Source organism: Cygnus atratus, chromosome 3 (assembly GCF_013377495.2).
Source record: "Cygnus atratus isolate AKBS03 ecotype Queensland, Australia chromosome 3, CAtr_DNAZoo_HiC_assembly, whole genome shotgun sequence".
Classification (NCBI taxonomy): Eukaryota; Metazoa; Chordata; class Aves; order Anseriformes; family Anatidae; genus Cygnus; species Cygnus atratus.
In genome coordinates, this window is record NC_066364.1 from 42399596 (window position 1) to 42415961 (window position 16366).

Consider the following 16366-nt stretch of genomic DNA (forward strand, 5'->3'; position numbering starts at 1 on the left):
AACAGTGCAGTGCCCACCTCAAACTAGGATTTGCAGAACAGGCTTTACACTACCCACGTCACAAGAAATTCCATCCACAGGCATTGTCAGGGCTCATTCAACAGCTAAGACTGGAAGACAAAAAAAAAAAAAACACATAACCAAGACAAATTTCTTGGCAGACCACTCCCTTAAGCTAGTTATTCAGTGGTGAATATATTTATGAGGGAAATATGGTATCAGTTCACCTTAGGACACAAGAGGATTTTAAATCAGAGCTTCTGTCTCTTGCTAATGCTATTATCAGTGGATTCTTACCTTATCCATGGTAAGAATAGAAGGATAGAAGGGGCATTCTCAGTCCCTCCTGTAAAAGCTGTTCTACATTGAACAGAATAATTAACTATTTGCTGAAAGAGAAAGGACATGCACCTGGGCTGCGGTACTTGCTGCATGCATCAGTGATGGGGCTTCCAACAGTTGAAAACCTAATTGCAAAACTCTACTCTACCTTATATGAAAGGTGACTGGAGCACAGCCTTCCGCTTCCTTGTGAGTACGCTAACTCTTTCCCTCTGGCCCAAGAAATTTGAAGTCACTCATTGTGATAGCAAGGGAGGGACTGACACTGGAGGGACTGACAGCATCTCCCTGCTCTAGGACATACTGCTGATACACAACAGGTTCAATCTCCTCCTGCAAGGAAGGGAAGGACATCCAAGTCCAAGGAACCAAATTCAAAGACTGTTCTCACCGCCAAAGAATCAACAAACAGGAGATGATGGAAGACAGGCCACTCTCTTCCTTTGAAAGGCATGACTTTTTCAGAGAGACAGCACTGGCACCCCAAAGAACAGCAGGACTGAAGCTGTACTTTAGCACCGAGATTTTCCTCCACGCTACAGGGTCTCTCTTTTGCCATACCAACTTTAGGCACTGCTCACAGCCACCAAAATCTTCTGTCTTTGACACAGAGCCTAGGTCCCTTAAATCTGAGGACAACACTGATGTTTATCACAGCAGTGATTACAGCCCCTTTGGAGATCAGATTAATTCACTCCTGGAGGAATTATTGCCATTTATTTGACGAGAACTTCTCTTTCAACAGAAGGGACAGCGTTAGTAGAATTCCTACTCACAGTGGTGAAAGGCTTACCTTTATTTCAGGTCAACCACAGAGGTTTGAATTGCAGTCATCTATTTAAGGCACAGCACCAATTAAACAAGGAGCATGCCTCAATATTGCTATGTTCTGCTCCCACACACAAGCAAAGTTAGTTATCTAGACAGGCGAATAGAACAGGAACAAGTTCTACTTTGATATTTATGAATACTATCTGCACTCACTTGCAGCACTGTTAGTGATTTTACCTCAAGCTGCACTCACCGTTGCACAATAAAGTAAAATAAGACATACTCTGCTCAAAGTATCCATAACGTCCATTTTACAAACAGATCAGTTTTGTAAGGAGCAGCTAAGAATTAAGAAGCATCACCTACTACAGCTGATAATTTCTCCCATCTCACACAGTGCAGTAACTGACTTAAGGCTTTCTTTTCTCCTCATATCGTAGCAGATCTGACTGTCTTCATTAATGCCATTTTGATTGACAGCAAGCAGTAGGAACTCCAGTTCTGTTTAATACTCACTGGCAAATACTGTGCCCAAGGTACTCACAAAAACAGAGGGACAAATTCAGCCATGAGCTGATGACTGTTGTAGCTCAGTTGGAACAGGACAAAAACGGAATAAAACCTGGACCTACTGGGGATAAGAGCAGAATCCTGCACTAACGCTAGAAGCAAATATATGTGGACCTGTAACAGCTCTTCCCTGACAGCCCTAATCTTATAGTCCAAGTTGGTAAAACTCTCTCTCAACCTGCCAGAGATGCTCCAAATAGCCCAAGAGCTGCTTCAGGTACCTGCGCTTCCTCACCTTCTCCAAACACCAGCACCAGCACCTCCTGCCACAACACAGCAGAACAGGAGGTGCTGCCTCAGGGGAGGTGGAAGGCAAAAGGAGAGAAGAGATGAAGTGGTTGTTGAAGAAGTCAGGGACAGAGCATTACAATTAGCTGTGTGACCAGCTGAGCAAGGCCATCCCTTAGCACCTGGAATACCCATCCCCTTGCAGGGGTTCTCTAGGGACATGTCTTGACTCTTTACCATTTCTCTACATCACTCCAGTGGAATTTCTGCTGAATCATTAGCAAGCTGAAAAATTTCCCCAAAACAGCCAAGATGCTGGACGTTTTTCATTCTACTAATATCTGAAGTAATTCATCACATACAAACAAGCAGCATTTGAATCATAAAGGTCACTAACTGAAATGAATCATGCCATGCAATACTACTGCCTGCTTTATTTATTGTAAAATAAGATTATTTAAATTACTTAGTCCTAGCTAAAAGATAGCACGCAGTACAGGTAGTATTTTTTGGATTTTTTTTTCTCCTTTGCAGTATATTATCACTTTTATTTTAGCTATGTTGACACACAAGCTCTTAAGAGAGTTTTCTATTTTTTTAAAACAACATTTTGTTTTAAACTGAAATTCTGAAAAGCACTCATACTCTTAATTAATTTACAAATAAAATAATGTTTGCAACTAGGAAGCTGGGCATCAAATTGAAGAAAACTTTTGCTTAGGTTGTGAATATACAAATATATAGCAATTGTACAGTCTTTAACCACATTTTTTTGAGAATGCTCTTTTTGTTTGTTTGTTTCTTTATTTCTCAGGTATGTTCACAGGCATAGAAAAGACAATACCATTCTATTTAACAGGTTGTTTTCAAAGAGTAGTTCAAGTTTTCTTCAGAAAATGACTATTCCTCCAAAAAAAAAAAAAATCAAACCAGTCCATAATGGCAAAGTAGTGTCTCCTAGAAAACTGGACTTAAGAAATTTGTCACCATTGCAACCACAACAAACTTGTGCTCTGAATTTTTATTTTTCACTTAAAAATAAATCAAGATCTCTCTCTAGGAGGGCACTGTTGAATGATTTGAGAATTGAAAGTTTCAAATGGTTACAGAAAGACCACTAAAGTCTTGCAACTGTCTATGCATGTGCCCAAATTCAAAAGAAAATATAAAAGCATCTGGCATACAAATTAAGAAAGTAACAGAAAACAGTAAGAGACAAAACAATTTTCGTATCTAAATACATAAATTTCTTACATGAGTAACAAATGTCAAAAATACACAACTTTGAGTACAAAAGAATCATTTTAGCAATAGATTTCTACAAATGAGCCTTGTGTAAGCAGCATGCTTTCACAGAATGAATTAAACAAACATAATTGAAAATACATTCATTTCCATCCTCCACATCAAAGACTTCTGAAAATGTAACATAAGGGAATGCAGTTTAGTAACCAGTGTAATTTCTGGAGAAGACTGTTGTAATTTGCCTGTAGAATCGAGAACGATCAACTTTATTTTTTAAAATCCTGACTTGATCAAGCCCACCAAAATGCCTTAGTAGCCCCTAATTCTGCAAACATGCAGATGTTTTAACATTACAGATGTTTGCAAGGTCAGGCTTATTTTGGCAGGATCACAGACAGTAAGACTGAGCAGTTTCAGTGGTCTTTAACTTGGTCCTAGAACTTCAGCTGTAACAATCAAGGCACTGCTCTAAAGACAGTGTATTAGATACAATAGGCCAAATGATTTTGTAAACACAGTTATCCTGGGGATTATTCTCTGACACCTTTTTGTATGTTTGTTTGAACACCCTTTGTTTACTGCATGCTGTCATCATCTCTAAAACCTGGTAAGTGTGAATACTGTATCACCACCTCAGTCGCTTTTGAATTTGGGCTACACAATTAGCGTTTCTTTTCTCCAGGTATCAGCAGGCCCAGCTCTGAGCAGAAACCTTGGTAGAGTAGTAATAAACAAACACCAAGTTATTCAGACAGATTAACTTTCTTTGATGTTTGCAATTTATACTTCACAGCAAGTACTTATCAGAGATTCTGAAATCCCCCCAACAATCTTTTCCCTTTCCCCTCCCCTTCAAGAAAACCATCTCACCTTCCTGTATTTCTCATTCCTTTTTGAATTACTATATTTTACATTTGTTCAAGCCCCTTATATCATAGCTCTGGAAGACAGCAAAAAATACCTGTTCTGCCATCTTAGACAGTGTGTACTCTTACCATATTACATTAACTCTAAGCACAATTTTGCTGCTTTCAGAGGTAAACAAGGATGACAGCTCTGAAACAGAAAATCCATACAACCCAGGTCATAAACTTTTGCCATCAATGTAAATGTAATTGAGAAATAAAAGCTATACTGCAAAGACACACTAAAACACTCTGTTTTACAGCGGAATTCCTTTACCGCCTATCATTTTGATCAGAAAAATCCATATCATCAGTGAAGTTGACAAGGAATAGAAAGCATGGACATCAATAACATCAGCCCCGCCAGGGTGTCTTCACAATCCAGAACCTCCAATAGCAGTGCATTAACAAGCTTTTTTTTGTTGTTGTTGTTAAAAAATGAAATTACTAAAATTCAGAATCATTCCTTTTATTCTCATAAAATGTAAAAATTGCCAACACTTTTACCAATAATTGTCAATGAGAGGAACAGAAATTACAGTTAAAGTAGTTCTTCACTGAAGACTTGAATAAAATCTGTGCTAGAAACGCTTAGCTGGCCTCCAGGAGCAAGCAGTCCCTGAACATCCACGCAGTACAGAGCATTTCCTTCATACACTCAGTTCAGCATTCATGCAGCAATAGATAAAATTGCTCTTATTTGCTCTTCAGGAACAAGAATAATGAAGAGACCCCATGCTGGACAGACAGCTGGAACCAAGAGAAGCCCAACCCCTAGCCCTGGCTGACAAGTTCATTGTGCCTTATTCCTCCTGTACCCCATCACAGACAGCCCCGAAAACCTGCTGCAAGAACACGCAAGTTCTGCAAGCATTCTTTCCTAGGCTCAGAGGAACTGGGGATCTCACTTCAAAGCCCAAACCTAAGTCTTATTTTTACTTGCTTCTCATTAAATATTTATTTAGCTGATTGAAAAGAAAAACATCTGAGCCTGGATTGCTATGGTCAAGGAAGACCTTTGTCTTTCTACTTTCCAGGCAGGTATCGAGACAGCCTGGTACTAACCAAAAGGGTGGTTTGTCATTTCAGGGGGAGAACCCGATGCCTAATGCATGAGAACAGTAAAGTAAACCCTTGAAGCAGCAGCCACTACAGAAGGAAAGGGGCAAAGAAAAATGAATGTAAAGAAGTCTCAGAGGGAAAAAGGGGAACTTTACTCCATCCCTAGCAAACTTTGCTGGCCAACTGTTAATCATTAGTACCAGATTATGGTTTCAATCTAATACTTAAACTGGAAAAGAAGTCATAAGGATTTCTGTCCCCCACAGTTGTTCCTATGTAGGCTACATAGGTTTCCCCTACTATCCCTAATTCTATCCCATTAAACACCTAATAGCATGATTTCAGCCATATAGAGCATACCTAGCCTTAAATGATCTTCATGCAGAAACAGCATTACACCAACATACTGTGAACTGACAGCACAGAGTCACAATTTCTGACAGCTTTTCAGGCATGTATGTCATTAGGCTTGGATAGCGTCTAACAACCTTAAGTAACCACACCACAGCTACCGTTTCCCCCTCCAACAATTTTCAAGTGAACTCCCTTTTTCTAAATCTTTTATTAGCCTAAACCTCGGGATACGATATTTCCATTGCTTTCTTTCCCTTTCTTTTCTTCTTCCAACTCCCCTCAGAACTAAGCAGTTAATGCTACTTCTGATCAGTTGTTTGAAAATATCAAATCCATGACTCTAATTGTAGCTATACCAACATAAATTGCCCTCCTAGAGCTTACATGGGACTTTCATCGAAATTCACCAATATAACAAATAATAACAACAATAATACCCCTTCAATACAGAACAAAATATTCCAATGAACAAATTCTATAGCAATTTCTTTAAAGTGCACAAAAATATTAATGGAAATATTAAAAAAGAAAAAAAGTTTTATAGTGTCACCACCAAAACTTCTGAAATATTGTTAAAATTAAATAGAAGTTATCTAATGAGACTTTTTGGCTCTAATATATTGACAGACAGCAGCAACATTTTTCAGAAAAATTACACCAACTGAATATACTGTATCTTAGCAGCATAAAAAATCCCTACAATTAGATGCAATTGCAGGTCTAGTAAGCATAAACCTGACAAAATGTTACAAATGCAATTTTTGTTTAAAAGAATGGATTTCCATGGAATCCTAGAGGTAACATTTGTTATTTTGTGTAGATTGTATTCTGGTAGTAAACCCAACTATAACCGATCACCTCCCCTCCGTCTTTCCTCCCAAAATTGCACAGAAAATTTAATCAAGTTATAAGATATGGCCACACTGAAAAAGCCATATGGAACAAAAACAAAAATCAACCTAAAGCCTAAAATCAAATAATCCCAGAAAATAACAATCAATCATTGTCATACAGCTGTAGCTTTACACTACAGACCGATGCTCTCCACACACATAGATGGCACTGGGTCGAATGCGCCGCCTTGTATGGCCAGGTAGCTGTGGCAAAAACTTGAAGTATTTGGGCATCAAGTCTAAGCATGCATCATGAAACTTCTTAATCCTCCAGTAGTAAATCAGTGGGTTCAGTGCAGACTTGAGGTAGCAGAGCCAAAGGAGCCAAGTGCTTATCTCAAAAAAGTTGTGCTTGTAGTAGAAGTGGCTGTTGAACGTGGCAATAAGGCTGTAAGTGGTGAAGGGTGCCCAACAGACTATGAAGACAAGGAACAAAATCAAGATGGTCGTGAAGGCACGAGTTTTAAAGCTCATATCAATATTCATCTGAAAAGGTCTCTGTAAGCTCATAAGACCAAGTTTGCTGGCCTGGCTGAGGCATATGCTATCAGGGTGGCTATGGATACGAACTGCATTGTGGCGGACGGTGTTGAGTATGCCCATAAAAGAATACAGCATTACCAGGAATGGAATAAAAAAGGAAATTAGCAAGATAACTATCACATACGCTCGGTAACCTGGGTTGGTAGAGTAGCCAAAAACACACTGAGGTGCTCTCGAGGGTATCTGCAGATTAGGATTCCCTACTGACAATGGAAAAGCAACAACAAAGGATGCTGCCCAGGAAATCACAATTAGAATCTTTGCGCGATACGGGTTCAGTTTATCTTGCCTCTGCACTATGATAAGAAATCGGTCAATGCTAATAATAAGAAGAATGGCTACCCCCTCTATGACAAAAAGCCAGAAAAACATGGCAGAGACTCTGCAGAATATATCCCCAAAAATCCACTGAGTGGTAATGATTGTTATCAAAGCAAAAGGCATGTTCAGCACTGCCAGCAGCATGTCTGCAAAAGCCAGGCTTGCTAAGAGAATGTTAATTGCAGATCGCATAGCTGCCTTCTGGTAGACCATGAGGCAGACAACAAAGTTTCCAAGGAAAGAAACCAATAGGATAAATATCATAGCAGCAGAAAGAATGATCTGGAGTGGCAAACTCAAGCTCCTGAAAACTTCTTGCGACGGCAGAATAGCTGTAGCATTTACCAGAAAAGTACTTCTCTCAGTGGTAAGCACAGCACCTGAACTATATCTCAATGGCTGTGTTGTGCCACTACGAAGCAAGAACTGTGGAGTGGTAAAATTCGTGTAGGCATTTTCATAAACAATAAAAGTAGCATTTGAGGTCCCAGGACTGGCCAGTGTCAACATTGCTGAGAAAACCATTGCTTCAGGAAGAATGAAAGCAGAACCAAAGGTCTTCAAGGCATTTCAGCTTGTTCAGGCAGTATCTTATTCCTGGTCATTTACCAAATCAGAGTTCAACATCTGAAAGCATCAAAGCTCTTAAATTCATGTCAGTATTTCCATCTGAAAAAAAAAAATAAAGAAACAAAATAAGATTCTCTAAAATCAACGTGAACCAAATGATCACTTGCTTTCCTCAGTGACAAAAGTATCCTTACACTTTAAGCTTTACACTTGAGATTGACACATCTTGCTTAAGAACCCACACCGGGGTCTAATACTATTTGGTCCTTTTCTTAAAGATCCTGCTCCTGTAGTCTTGCTGATACTGTGTATTGTATAGTATCTCACTCGCCATGCTTTTCTCTACTATAACCAGGACTGGAAGTCTTGTGTTCAAAACCAAAACTTTACTGATGAAGAGTGAATAATTCTAATCAATATAATCATAGAATCATCCAGGTTGGAAAAGACCTTCAAGATCAAGTCCAACCACCAACCTGACCTAATGAGTCCCATCACTAAACCACATCCCTTGGTGCCACATCAGCACGTCTCTTAAAAACCTCCAGGCACAAGAACTCCACCGTTTCCCTAGGCAGTCTGCTCCAAAGCCCGACCATCCACTCCAAGAAGAAATTCTTCCTGATATCCAACCTAAACCTCCCCTGCCACAACTTGAGGCCATTTCCTCATATGCTATAGCACTTGTCACCTGAGAAAAGAGACTGACACTCTCCTTGCTGTAGTCTCCTTTTAGGTAGTCATAGAGAGCAATGAGGTTTCCCCTCAACCTCCTCTTCTCCAAACTGAACAGCCCCAGTTCCCTCAGATGTTCCTCCTAACTCATTTTCTAGTCCCTTCACCAGCTTCATTGCTCTTCTCTGCACACACTGGGTCTGCTCAATATCCTTCCTGTAATGAGGGGCCCAAACTGAACACAATATTTGAGGTGCGGGCTCACCAGTACTGCGTGCAAGGTTGGCCTTTTGGTCACCTGGACACACTGCTGGCTCACGCTCTCTTCCCCAGGCCTATATTGCTGCATGGGGTTATGACCCAAGTGCAGAACCCAGTACCTACCCTTATCGAATGTCATTCAGTTGGACTTGGCCTAACCAGATCCCTCTGCAAAGCCTTCCTACCCTCAAGCAGATGGACAGTCCCACCTGACCTGGCATCGTCTGTGATTTACTGAGTGTGCACTCAATCCCCTCATGAAGATTGTTGATAAAAACATTGACCAAAACTGGCCCCAGTACTGAGCCCTGGGGAATGTCACTGGTGATGGGTCACCAACTGGACTGAACTCCATTAACTATGACTCTGAGCCTGGCCATCCAGACGGTTCTTCACCCAGCAAACTGTACACCTGTCCAAGCCATATGCAGACAGTTTCTCCAGGAGAATGCTGTGGGAAACAGTGTCAAATGCTTTACTAAAAGCCAGGTAAAACAACATCCACAGCCTTTCTCTCAGGTTGGTCATTTTGAAGGAGATCATGTTAGTCAGGCAGGACCTGCCTTTCATAAACCTATGCTGGCTGCTTCTGATAATTTGACTGCCCTGTATGTGCTGTGTGATGACATTCAAGATGATCTGCTCCATAACCTTCCCTGGTACTGAGGTCAGACTGACAAGTCAGTAATTCCTTGGATCCTCTATCTTTAAAGTATCTTTATTTAAATCTCATAGCCAACTTCATGATTTTGTTTTGAAATCACCTACAGCTGGAAACATTAGTAACATTTCCAAATAACTTAGATAGTACCAGTATCATCTACCTGCCTGTTTGGTAGGCACTGAAAAGCTTACCTATCTGAGCTACACTACATATTACAGAACCCCTTGTTCTAAGTTAACAGCATCAGATGCCTCAGGGAAAAAAAAACAAAAACAAAAAACATGTAAAACATCCTAACCTGTTATTTATTATCAAATAACATGTCCACAGGACTAAAGTATTTCTCAATTTGTTTCATTTAGTGACTGACTCATATCAATGTGCAGGAAACTAACTCTTCTTTAGTTGTTACAACCCTTCCTCCTGCAGCAAGCGTTCCCATTTTCACTGGTCTAGACATGTCTTTGTTAATTCATCTTGGTATTCCACATAATTTAACTGTGCATGTCCTCTTTTTCCCTGTAAATCTAATCCTTAGACATTATGCTGAACTCCCTCCCTCACTGTTATGCTGACACAATGCGACATTTCCTTTTAGAGTTTACCCATACCATCTTAGGTATTATCAAATATTCACTGTTCTTACCGACAAAATGCAGAAGAGCTGAGAGCTGTCTCCCCCTTTCAGTGCTAGCTCTTCACAGAACTCCTCCTATCTTTGACTATTAATTTAAGCACCCACAGAGTACTCTGGCATCTAATCAAGCTGGAAAACAGAAGGACTCTATGCCTTTTTTTAAAATGGATCACCACAGCCAGAAACATAAAGTGGGATTCATCTCATTCAATCTGGATGACAGTAGCAGCCACTTCAGGCCGTTTTCATGTTTTTTGTCAGACGAAGGATATAGGTATCTACAGAGGGCAATCTATCTCCTCTACCTCTGCAAATTGTGAGAAGTTTGTGCTGCTAACTTGAGATGCCTGTGTCTGATAACACAAATCCCACCCATAGTATCTATGCATGTTCTGGTTGGTACAAACATTGGGCACTAACGAAAAGAGGAAGAAACACTTAAGAAATTACACAAGGACCATATGCTTCAAGAAGGATCAAAAGTGTACTCTTCCCAGGATAATATTTCACTATCAAAGGAATGAACTGTCAGACAAGTCTAATGTACATGCCCAGGATGGACAACTTTTTGTGATTCAAATGCAAGGCTGCTCAGGATGCTGACAAGAATTCATCAGGAACATCAACATTATGGCCCGCTCATCTCATTCCATAGCAAAGCTATTCCCTTCCCATTTTCATGCTTAGGATTACTAGATGTTTTCCATGGCCAGACAGCCTTTGGCTTTTTTTTTTTTTTTTTTTTTTAAAGACAAACTATTAATCTGTCTCTCTTCATTTCCAGTAGTACCATGAAGAGATATTATTATAAGCATGTTAATTTCGTTGAGTCATACGTATTCCACTTTTTAGAGGTCTTCCTGCTGCAATAGAAAAAACTATTGTCATCATTTTCTACTTTACCCTATTATATTTCAACAGCTGTTAAACTCAGCAAGAACATACCAAGGCATGTAAACTGACATTTTGTAAAAACATCATTCATTCTAGATTTTACTTTTCTCTCCTTTTTCTTTCATTTTATTTTATATAAACTCTTCTACAGAAAGTTTCAATGTTAATTATAACTAAAGCATAAATAGTAGATAAAACTTTTTTGTTCGTTTTTGTTGGTTGTTGGTTTTTAGTTTTGGTCTTTATAAACCTTCTGTTTACTAGTCTTCTTTAAGATATTTGTTAGAATAAACTCTGTAAACAACAGCAGAAAAGTTAAAACAGCTTTCCAGGACAGATAACCACGAATTTCAGCAATAAACTAGAAAAACGCACCTTAAGTTCCACAGAGGCTTATAACTCCACAAGCCAAGAACACTGAAGAGGGAAAGAAGCTGTAGTGTTCTGCCGGGACTGTAAAAGAGCATAAATTCAACAAATACTTCTGGATTTAAAATCATGAAGAACCGAAAATGAGATCCCCAGGGCAGTATCTTTTAGAGCTCTGTGAGCAACAAACCAGCAAAGGTAACTTTTGCATTTCTGTTTTTGACAAGGTCTCTCCACCAAGGCTCTAAAAGAAACTAATCTGCACTCGGATAAATGTAAAACCTCTCACAGATAATAATCAGTTTAAAATAGTAAACAAAAGGAGAAGCAGTTAGTTTCTCAACAGAGAAAGGTCAGTGGAAAGATCCTACAAAGAAAAACTACACTGGGGTTCAAGTGGTTTGACATATGGAAAGAAGAGGGAAATGCGAATTCATGACATTTACTGATGATGAACATGAACTGTTTTTCAGAGCAACCTAATAAAAACAAAGGTCAACTATAAAGAGGTACAGAGGGATCTCATGATAGTTAATGACAAGGTAATAAACTGCCAGATAAAATTCGTTGTTGCTAGAGGTAAAGCTGTACATGTGTAGAAAAACAGGGTTATCTGCACAGTAACAGATGCTAAACAAACTATTACCATCCAGAAGAAAAACAGATTTTCAACTGATGGTAGTATGCTCTAAGAAAACTAAACCAAGCGTTCAGAACTGTTAGTAAAGCAACAAAGAAAGGCAGGAGCCATCTACATACAATATATATTTATATACACTACCTGCTACAATACACATCCATGGCACCTCTTATCTTCAGTGCTACGTTCAATTCTGCTTCGTCTGATCTCCATTCAAAAGTGACTGAAAAAAGGTATCACATAGGTCTAGGAATTATTAGGTCTAGGAATTATTAGTGGCACAAGGAAAGTGAATGATTGCTGTCTCTCATAATACAAGTAGGAATAGACAAAGGAAATAATAATTTTACAATTACTTGTGAAAATACTAGTCACAGGATGCTGTGGATGCCATAGAGCTTCTGTGAGTTCAGAAGGCAATTTAGGGTATATTTAGGAAGATCTTCAGAGATAATCTGGAAGAGGTGAATCACCCTTTCTCCCTCAGCTGACTGCAAAGTATGTGTGGCCACCTGATTTGAATAGAGACATTTAAAGCACATACCTCCAGTTAATTGACTAACTTGTATAAATACAATAGAATTTGCTCCCTTAAACATGATTAAAGAGCTGAAAACTTAGGTTATGCCACTCAACTTTACACTCTGGAACATGAAAAGTTTAGGAAGGCTTTAGATGAAAGCATGTCATAAAAACCCTAAGAGAAAAAAATAACTAGAAGCATTCACGTTCCAAGGTAAAGTATCAAAGTTTTACAAAATGCTGCTTTATCATGAATTGTCCTTCTAAACTGAAGGAAGGAAACAAGGGGAGTGAGAGCAAAAGTGGTCTGCACCCTTAGTTTAGCCAAAAAGATTGTGCTATCCTGTATTTCTCAAGCCAGCACTGTCCAGGATACAACAAAGGACTCACAGGTGTCTGTAGACTGTTCCTAAAAAAAAATGACTATGAAAAATAATCTCACGTACATTCCCTCACCACTGCAGCTCCCTAAGCAAATCGCTACATCCTGTTTTGCAACTTCTCAATGTGATGATCATATGCTTTTCTGCACAGCTTTAAGAGAAGAGGAGGAGAATGACCTCACCCAAGCTGCTGCCTGGACCCAGCCAAATGCTTTCAGTGGGAAGTGAGCGTCAGCCATTCGGCTGTTACGAAAGTCGTCAGACGTATCTTCGTTTTGAGAACAATAAACAAGCTGTCATCCGCTTTTGAGAAGACAATACCTAACCTAAGAAGAGGACTGAAGTCTTTGGATCCCAGGTAGAAGGAAACTGAGTGCTGCTCATGTAGTCACTGCTTCCTGATGGTTTCTAGGCAGCACCTTCCTCTGTTTATCAGTCTGATGTATGAAATCTCTCCACGGATCACACAGCAAATCTCCATACTTAAACATGTTTTCAAGTCGTACTTATCCAACCTGCAGGCATGCTAGTTATGGCCTTTCTTGGCTATCATTCTTTGTAAAAGTCATTAGCATTTCAGCCAACAAACTCAAAAGGATCCCTTCTGTAAGCAGTCACACATTTATTTTTTTTATTCACAGGGCTTTTACCATGAGCATTCACATGATTATTACACATGCACCTTGTGTTCCTTTTCTCATGCATACCTCTTCCTACCCTCTCAAATTTCCCCAAAATTATGTAAGGATAGAAATTTCAAATGAAAGAAAGGGACCAATAAGATAACTTCAGAGCAATTTCATTTCAGTCCTCACTTGTTCTTTGAGAAAGACAGATCCTGTAATTTCAAAGGCAGTCGTTGCTGAATGGCAATCACATACCTCGTAAAAAGAAGACCATGCTCTGGTAGTTTAAATAGGTAAGCTTTTTGACGGTGAAAGTGTTCAAGCAAGAGGCAGGTACCTTTTGTCACAGCATTCTCACTTTTGGAACATGTACTCTCACCAATTCTTTTCACATGCAAAAAAGCTTCACACAATCACTTTTTTCCATTTCTGTACTGAAAATTACTGGGTATGTACATTTTCTCTCAAGCAAGGTTCTCACTCGTATGCAACTTTCTTTTTATAGAACATAATAGACACAATTATTTCAATGAAGTACACACTTAAAGCTAAATACCACACAAATTTCATTCATCATATATAATTACTGCTAGAACTATGGTGTCTGTTTTTAACAGCTTTTGAAGCTAAAAGGTAAATAATTTCCGTTCAAAATCTGGATAGCATGCTCAACCAGAAATAAATGATTCCATCTCATATGCAAAGACAACATCAGTCAAAACCGGTAACTCCCAACACAGCCAAAACAGGGAACTTTTTACTTGTGAAAACAGTACCATAATAACAGTTGTGTTTGATGCAGATCAGAACATGCTATGAATTACTGTCAAAATGTCCAATCATTTAATAAATTAAATTTATGTGCTAAAAGCAAGCATTTTTTCAGTACTGTCCAGTACCAAGGTTTGGCCCAGCATGCACAAGCCATCATTCTTCAGAAACCTGAAGCTTACAGTGCCTGATATGGTGAATCTATTTCTTGGGAATATTTCAAATGGTCCCAAATGGGAACCTGCTGTATGTTTTAACGCTGCCATTATTTTGAAGTAGAGCTCTGCAAAAACAGTTTATGCAGCATAACCATAAAAAAGCAAAATACCCTTTTGGGAAGATAAAGTCAAGAGCATGTATGAGGGTCACGGGCTTATTTTGTTTTTGAAAAAAAAATATTTTGATAGAAAATACTCAAGTATGCACTTTCTGACACACTGTTATTGAACAAGGCAGCCTGGGACATATTCCTGCTTCAATATGAGTTGAACATTTTTTCCTGTGCCATTAAGTAGAGGCAGCAACATATTGCAGTGGAATCCTTTCTGCTAAAGCCAATGCAAAGAATGAGTCAGAGCACAAATCAGCAGGGACAATGTTCTCTTACTCACCTAACTGTTCCTCCTGAAAGGAACCAGCAGTTTTCAGTTTTAATACCTATTTACATATCCTAAATTGAAACTAATCAACTACGCTGCATGAGTAGATGACCCACAAAACTACTCACAAGAAGCATTAGTTTAATTTAGGAAATTTTCCTCTCTTCTGCTGTATAAACATTACTGCAGCAATTTTCAAAGGAAAGTATGGTGGGGAACAGGCACCTCTGCTTTGGGTCATTAAATACAACTAATTGCCCTCTTGAGGATATTTATTTCTATCTTAAATTCAGAGAGCCACTAACTGTCAAGAAATGCCAGCCATGCGAGTCATTATTACTATTTGAAACCACAAATATGCGAAATGTAATTAATAATTTTATATTCTTAGCTCTTGGGAAAAATCATGTTCTCAATTTGTAGATCATGTGAAAGGACTTCTGCACTTCTAGATTAATTTCTAGTAGTGCCACAGTACTCCCCCAACTCTTAGCTTTCCCAGTAGTTCAACAGTCATATTAACCACACGTATGTTGAAGAGGTAAGTAACTTAATACTGTAGCACCTAGATGAACAGTAAACCCTGAAAATATTATTGAAAACATACTATTTTAATTTATATCTCTGCATAGTTAACATAAAACTAGTAAGCTGGAAGTTTCCTAAATGCTTTGCTTCCTAAATTTTAGGAGTGGAACCTTTGAGTATATATGTAATCACTACACATCAGTTTGACAAATTAAAAAAAAAAAAAAAAAGCATACCAATCCATACAGTCTCCCATGAAGAACAGGAATTGTAAGTCATCCTGCGCTGTCCTGTTCAGCAAAGCATTCCTCTTCCAAATAACCTGTCCAAAAAAAAAAAAAAACCCAAAGGTTGATTGCATATTTACAAACAAAGCAGAACAAGATCACAAAGAATAGCAACAGTTTCTCCTCTAATAAAACTTCATTTTTTTATTTGGAGAGGTAGAAAACGCGGTGTCTCACAACGAAATACAGATCACGTGTCCCTGTCTTGCAGGAGGTACAGACGTTAGGAAGGACAGCTTCATTACTCCAAAGAGATCCTCAGCTCTCTTAACTGCATAGAATTAAAATCTCAACATTTAATACCAAGATATTTCAGGACCAGAGTGGCATCTTGGTTTAGATCTCATTCAGATGCATAGAATTCATTTGGAAACAAGCGCACAGAAATTAGTTGCCGTAAGTCTTATTCAACCTCTTAAACTATGTGCTTAGTCTAAAACACGAGGAACCTGATGTTGAGACCTCCGAAGCCTCTCGTAAGAAATGTCATTTAAATTCACCGGGTGCTACTGAATGTCACAAAGAAGCTGAGTAAGTTTTCCAATGGCACAGATATCGGCATAACTATATCAGAAAAACAAAAGGCAAGAAAACAAGTCTGGAGAGGAAGAACAAAGATGAACAAGCAATAAGAACAAAAGGATCTCAGCACTTGCTTTATATGCTCAAATATCAGTCAATCATCAGCTATCATCAGCCTCAAGTA

The 16366-nt window shown here is 38.9% G+C and overlaps 1 protein-coding gene across 3 annotated transcripts in view; it reads right to left on the reverse strand.

Moving 5' to 3' along the window:
- Positions 1 to 2627: 2627 nt before the first annotated feature.
- The window catches only part of GPR63 (G protein-coupled receptor 63), a 29718-nt gene continuing 15979 nt past the window's right edge, over positions 2628 to 16366 (reverse strand). Inside the window, exons 1-5 of one of the 3 annotated variants that reach the window (XM_035561773.2) lie at positions 16110 to 16137; positions 15610 to 15695; positions 12086 to 12167; positions 11311 to 11388; positions 2628 to 7903 (exon numbers count right to left, since the gene is read on the reverse strand). In XM_035561773.2, the coding sequence (XP_035417666.1) occupies positions 6500 to 7759 (1260 nt within the window). In that variant the 5' untranslated portion in view covers positions 7760 to 7903; positions 11311 to 11388; positions 12086 to 12167; positions 15610 to 15695; positions 16110 to 16137 and the 3' untranslated portion in view covers positions 2628 to 6499. Of the gene's footprint in view, positions 7904 to 11310; positions 11389 to 12085; positions 12168 to 15609; positions 15696 to 16109; positions 16138 to 16366 lie in introns of those variants that run through there. The other 2 variants (XM_035561772.2, XM_035561774.2) reach the window with 2 other exon arrangements.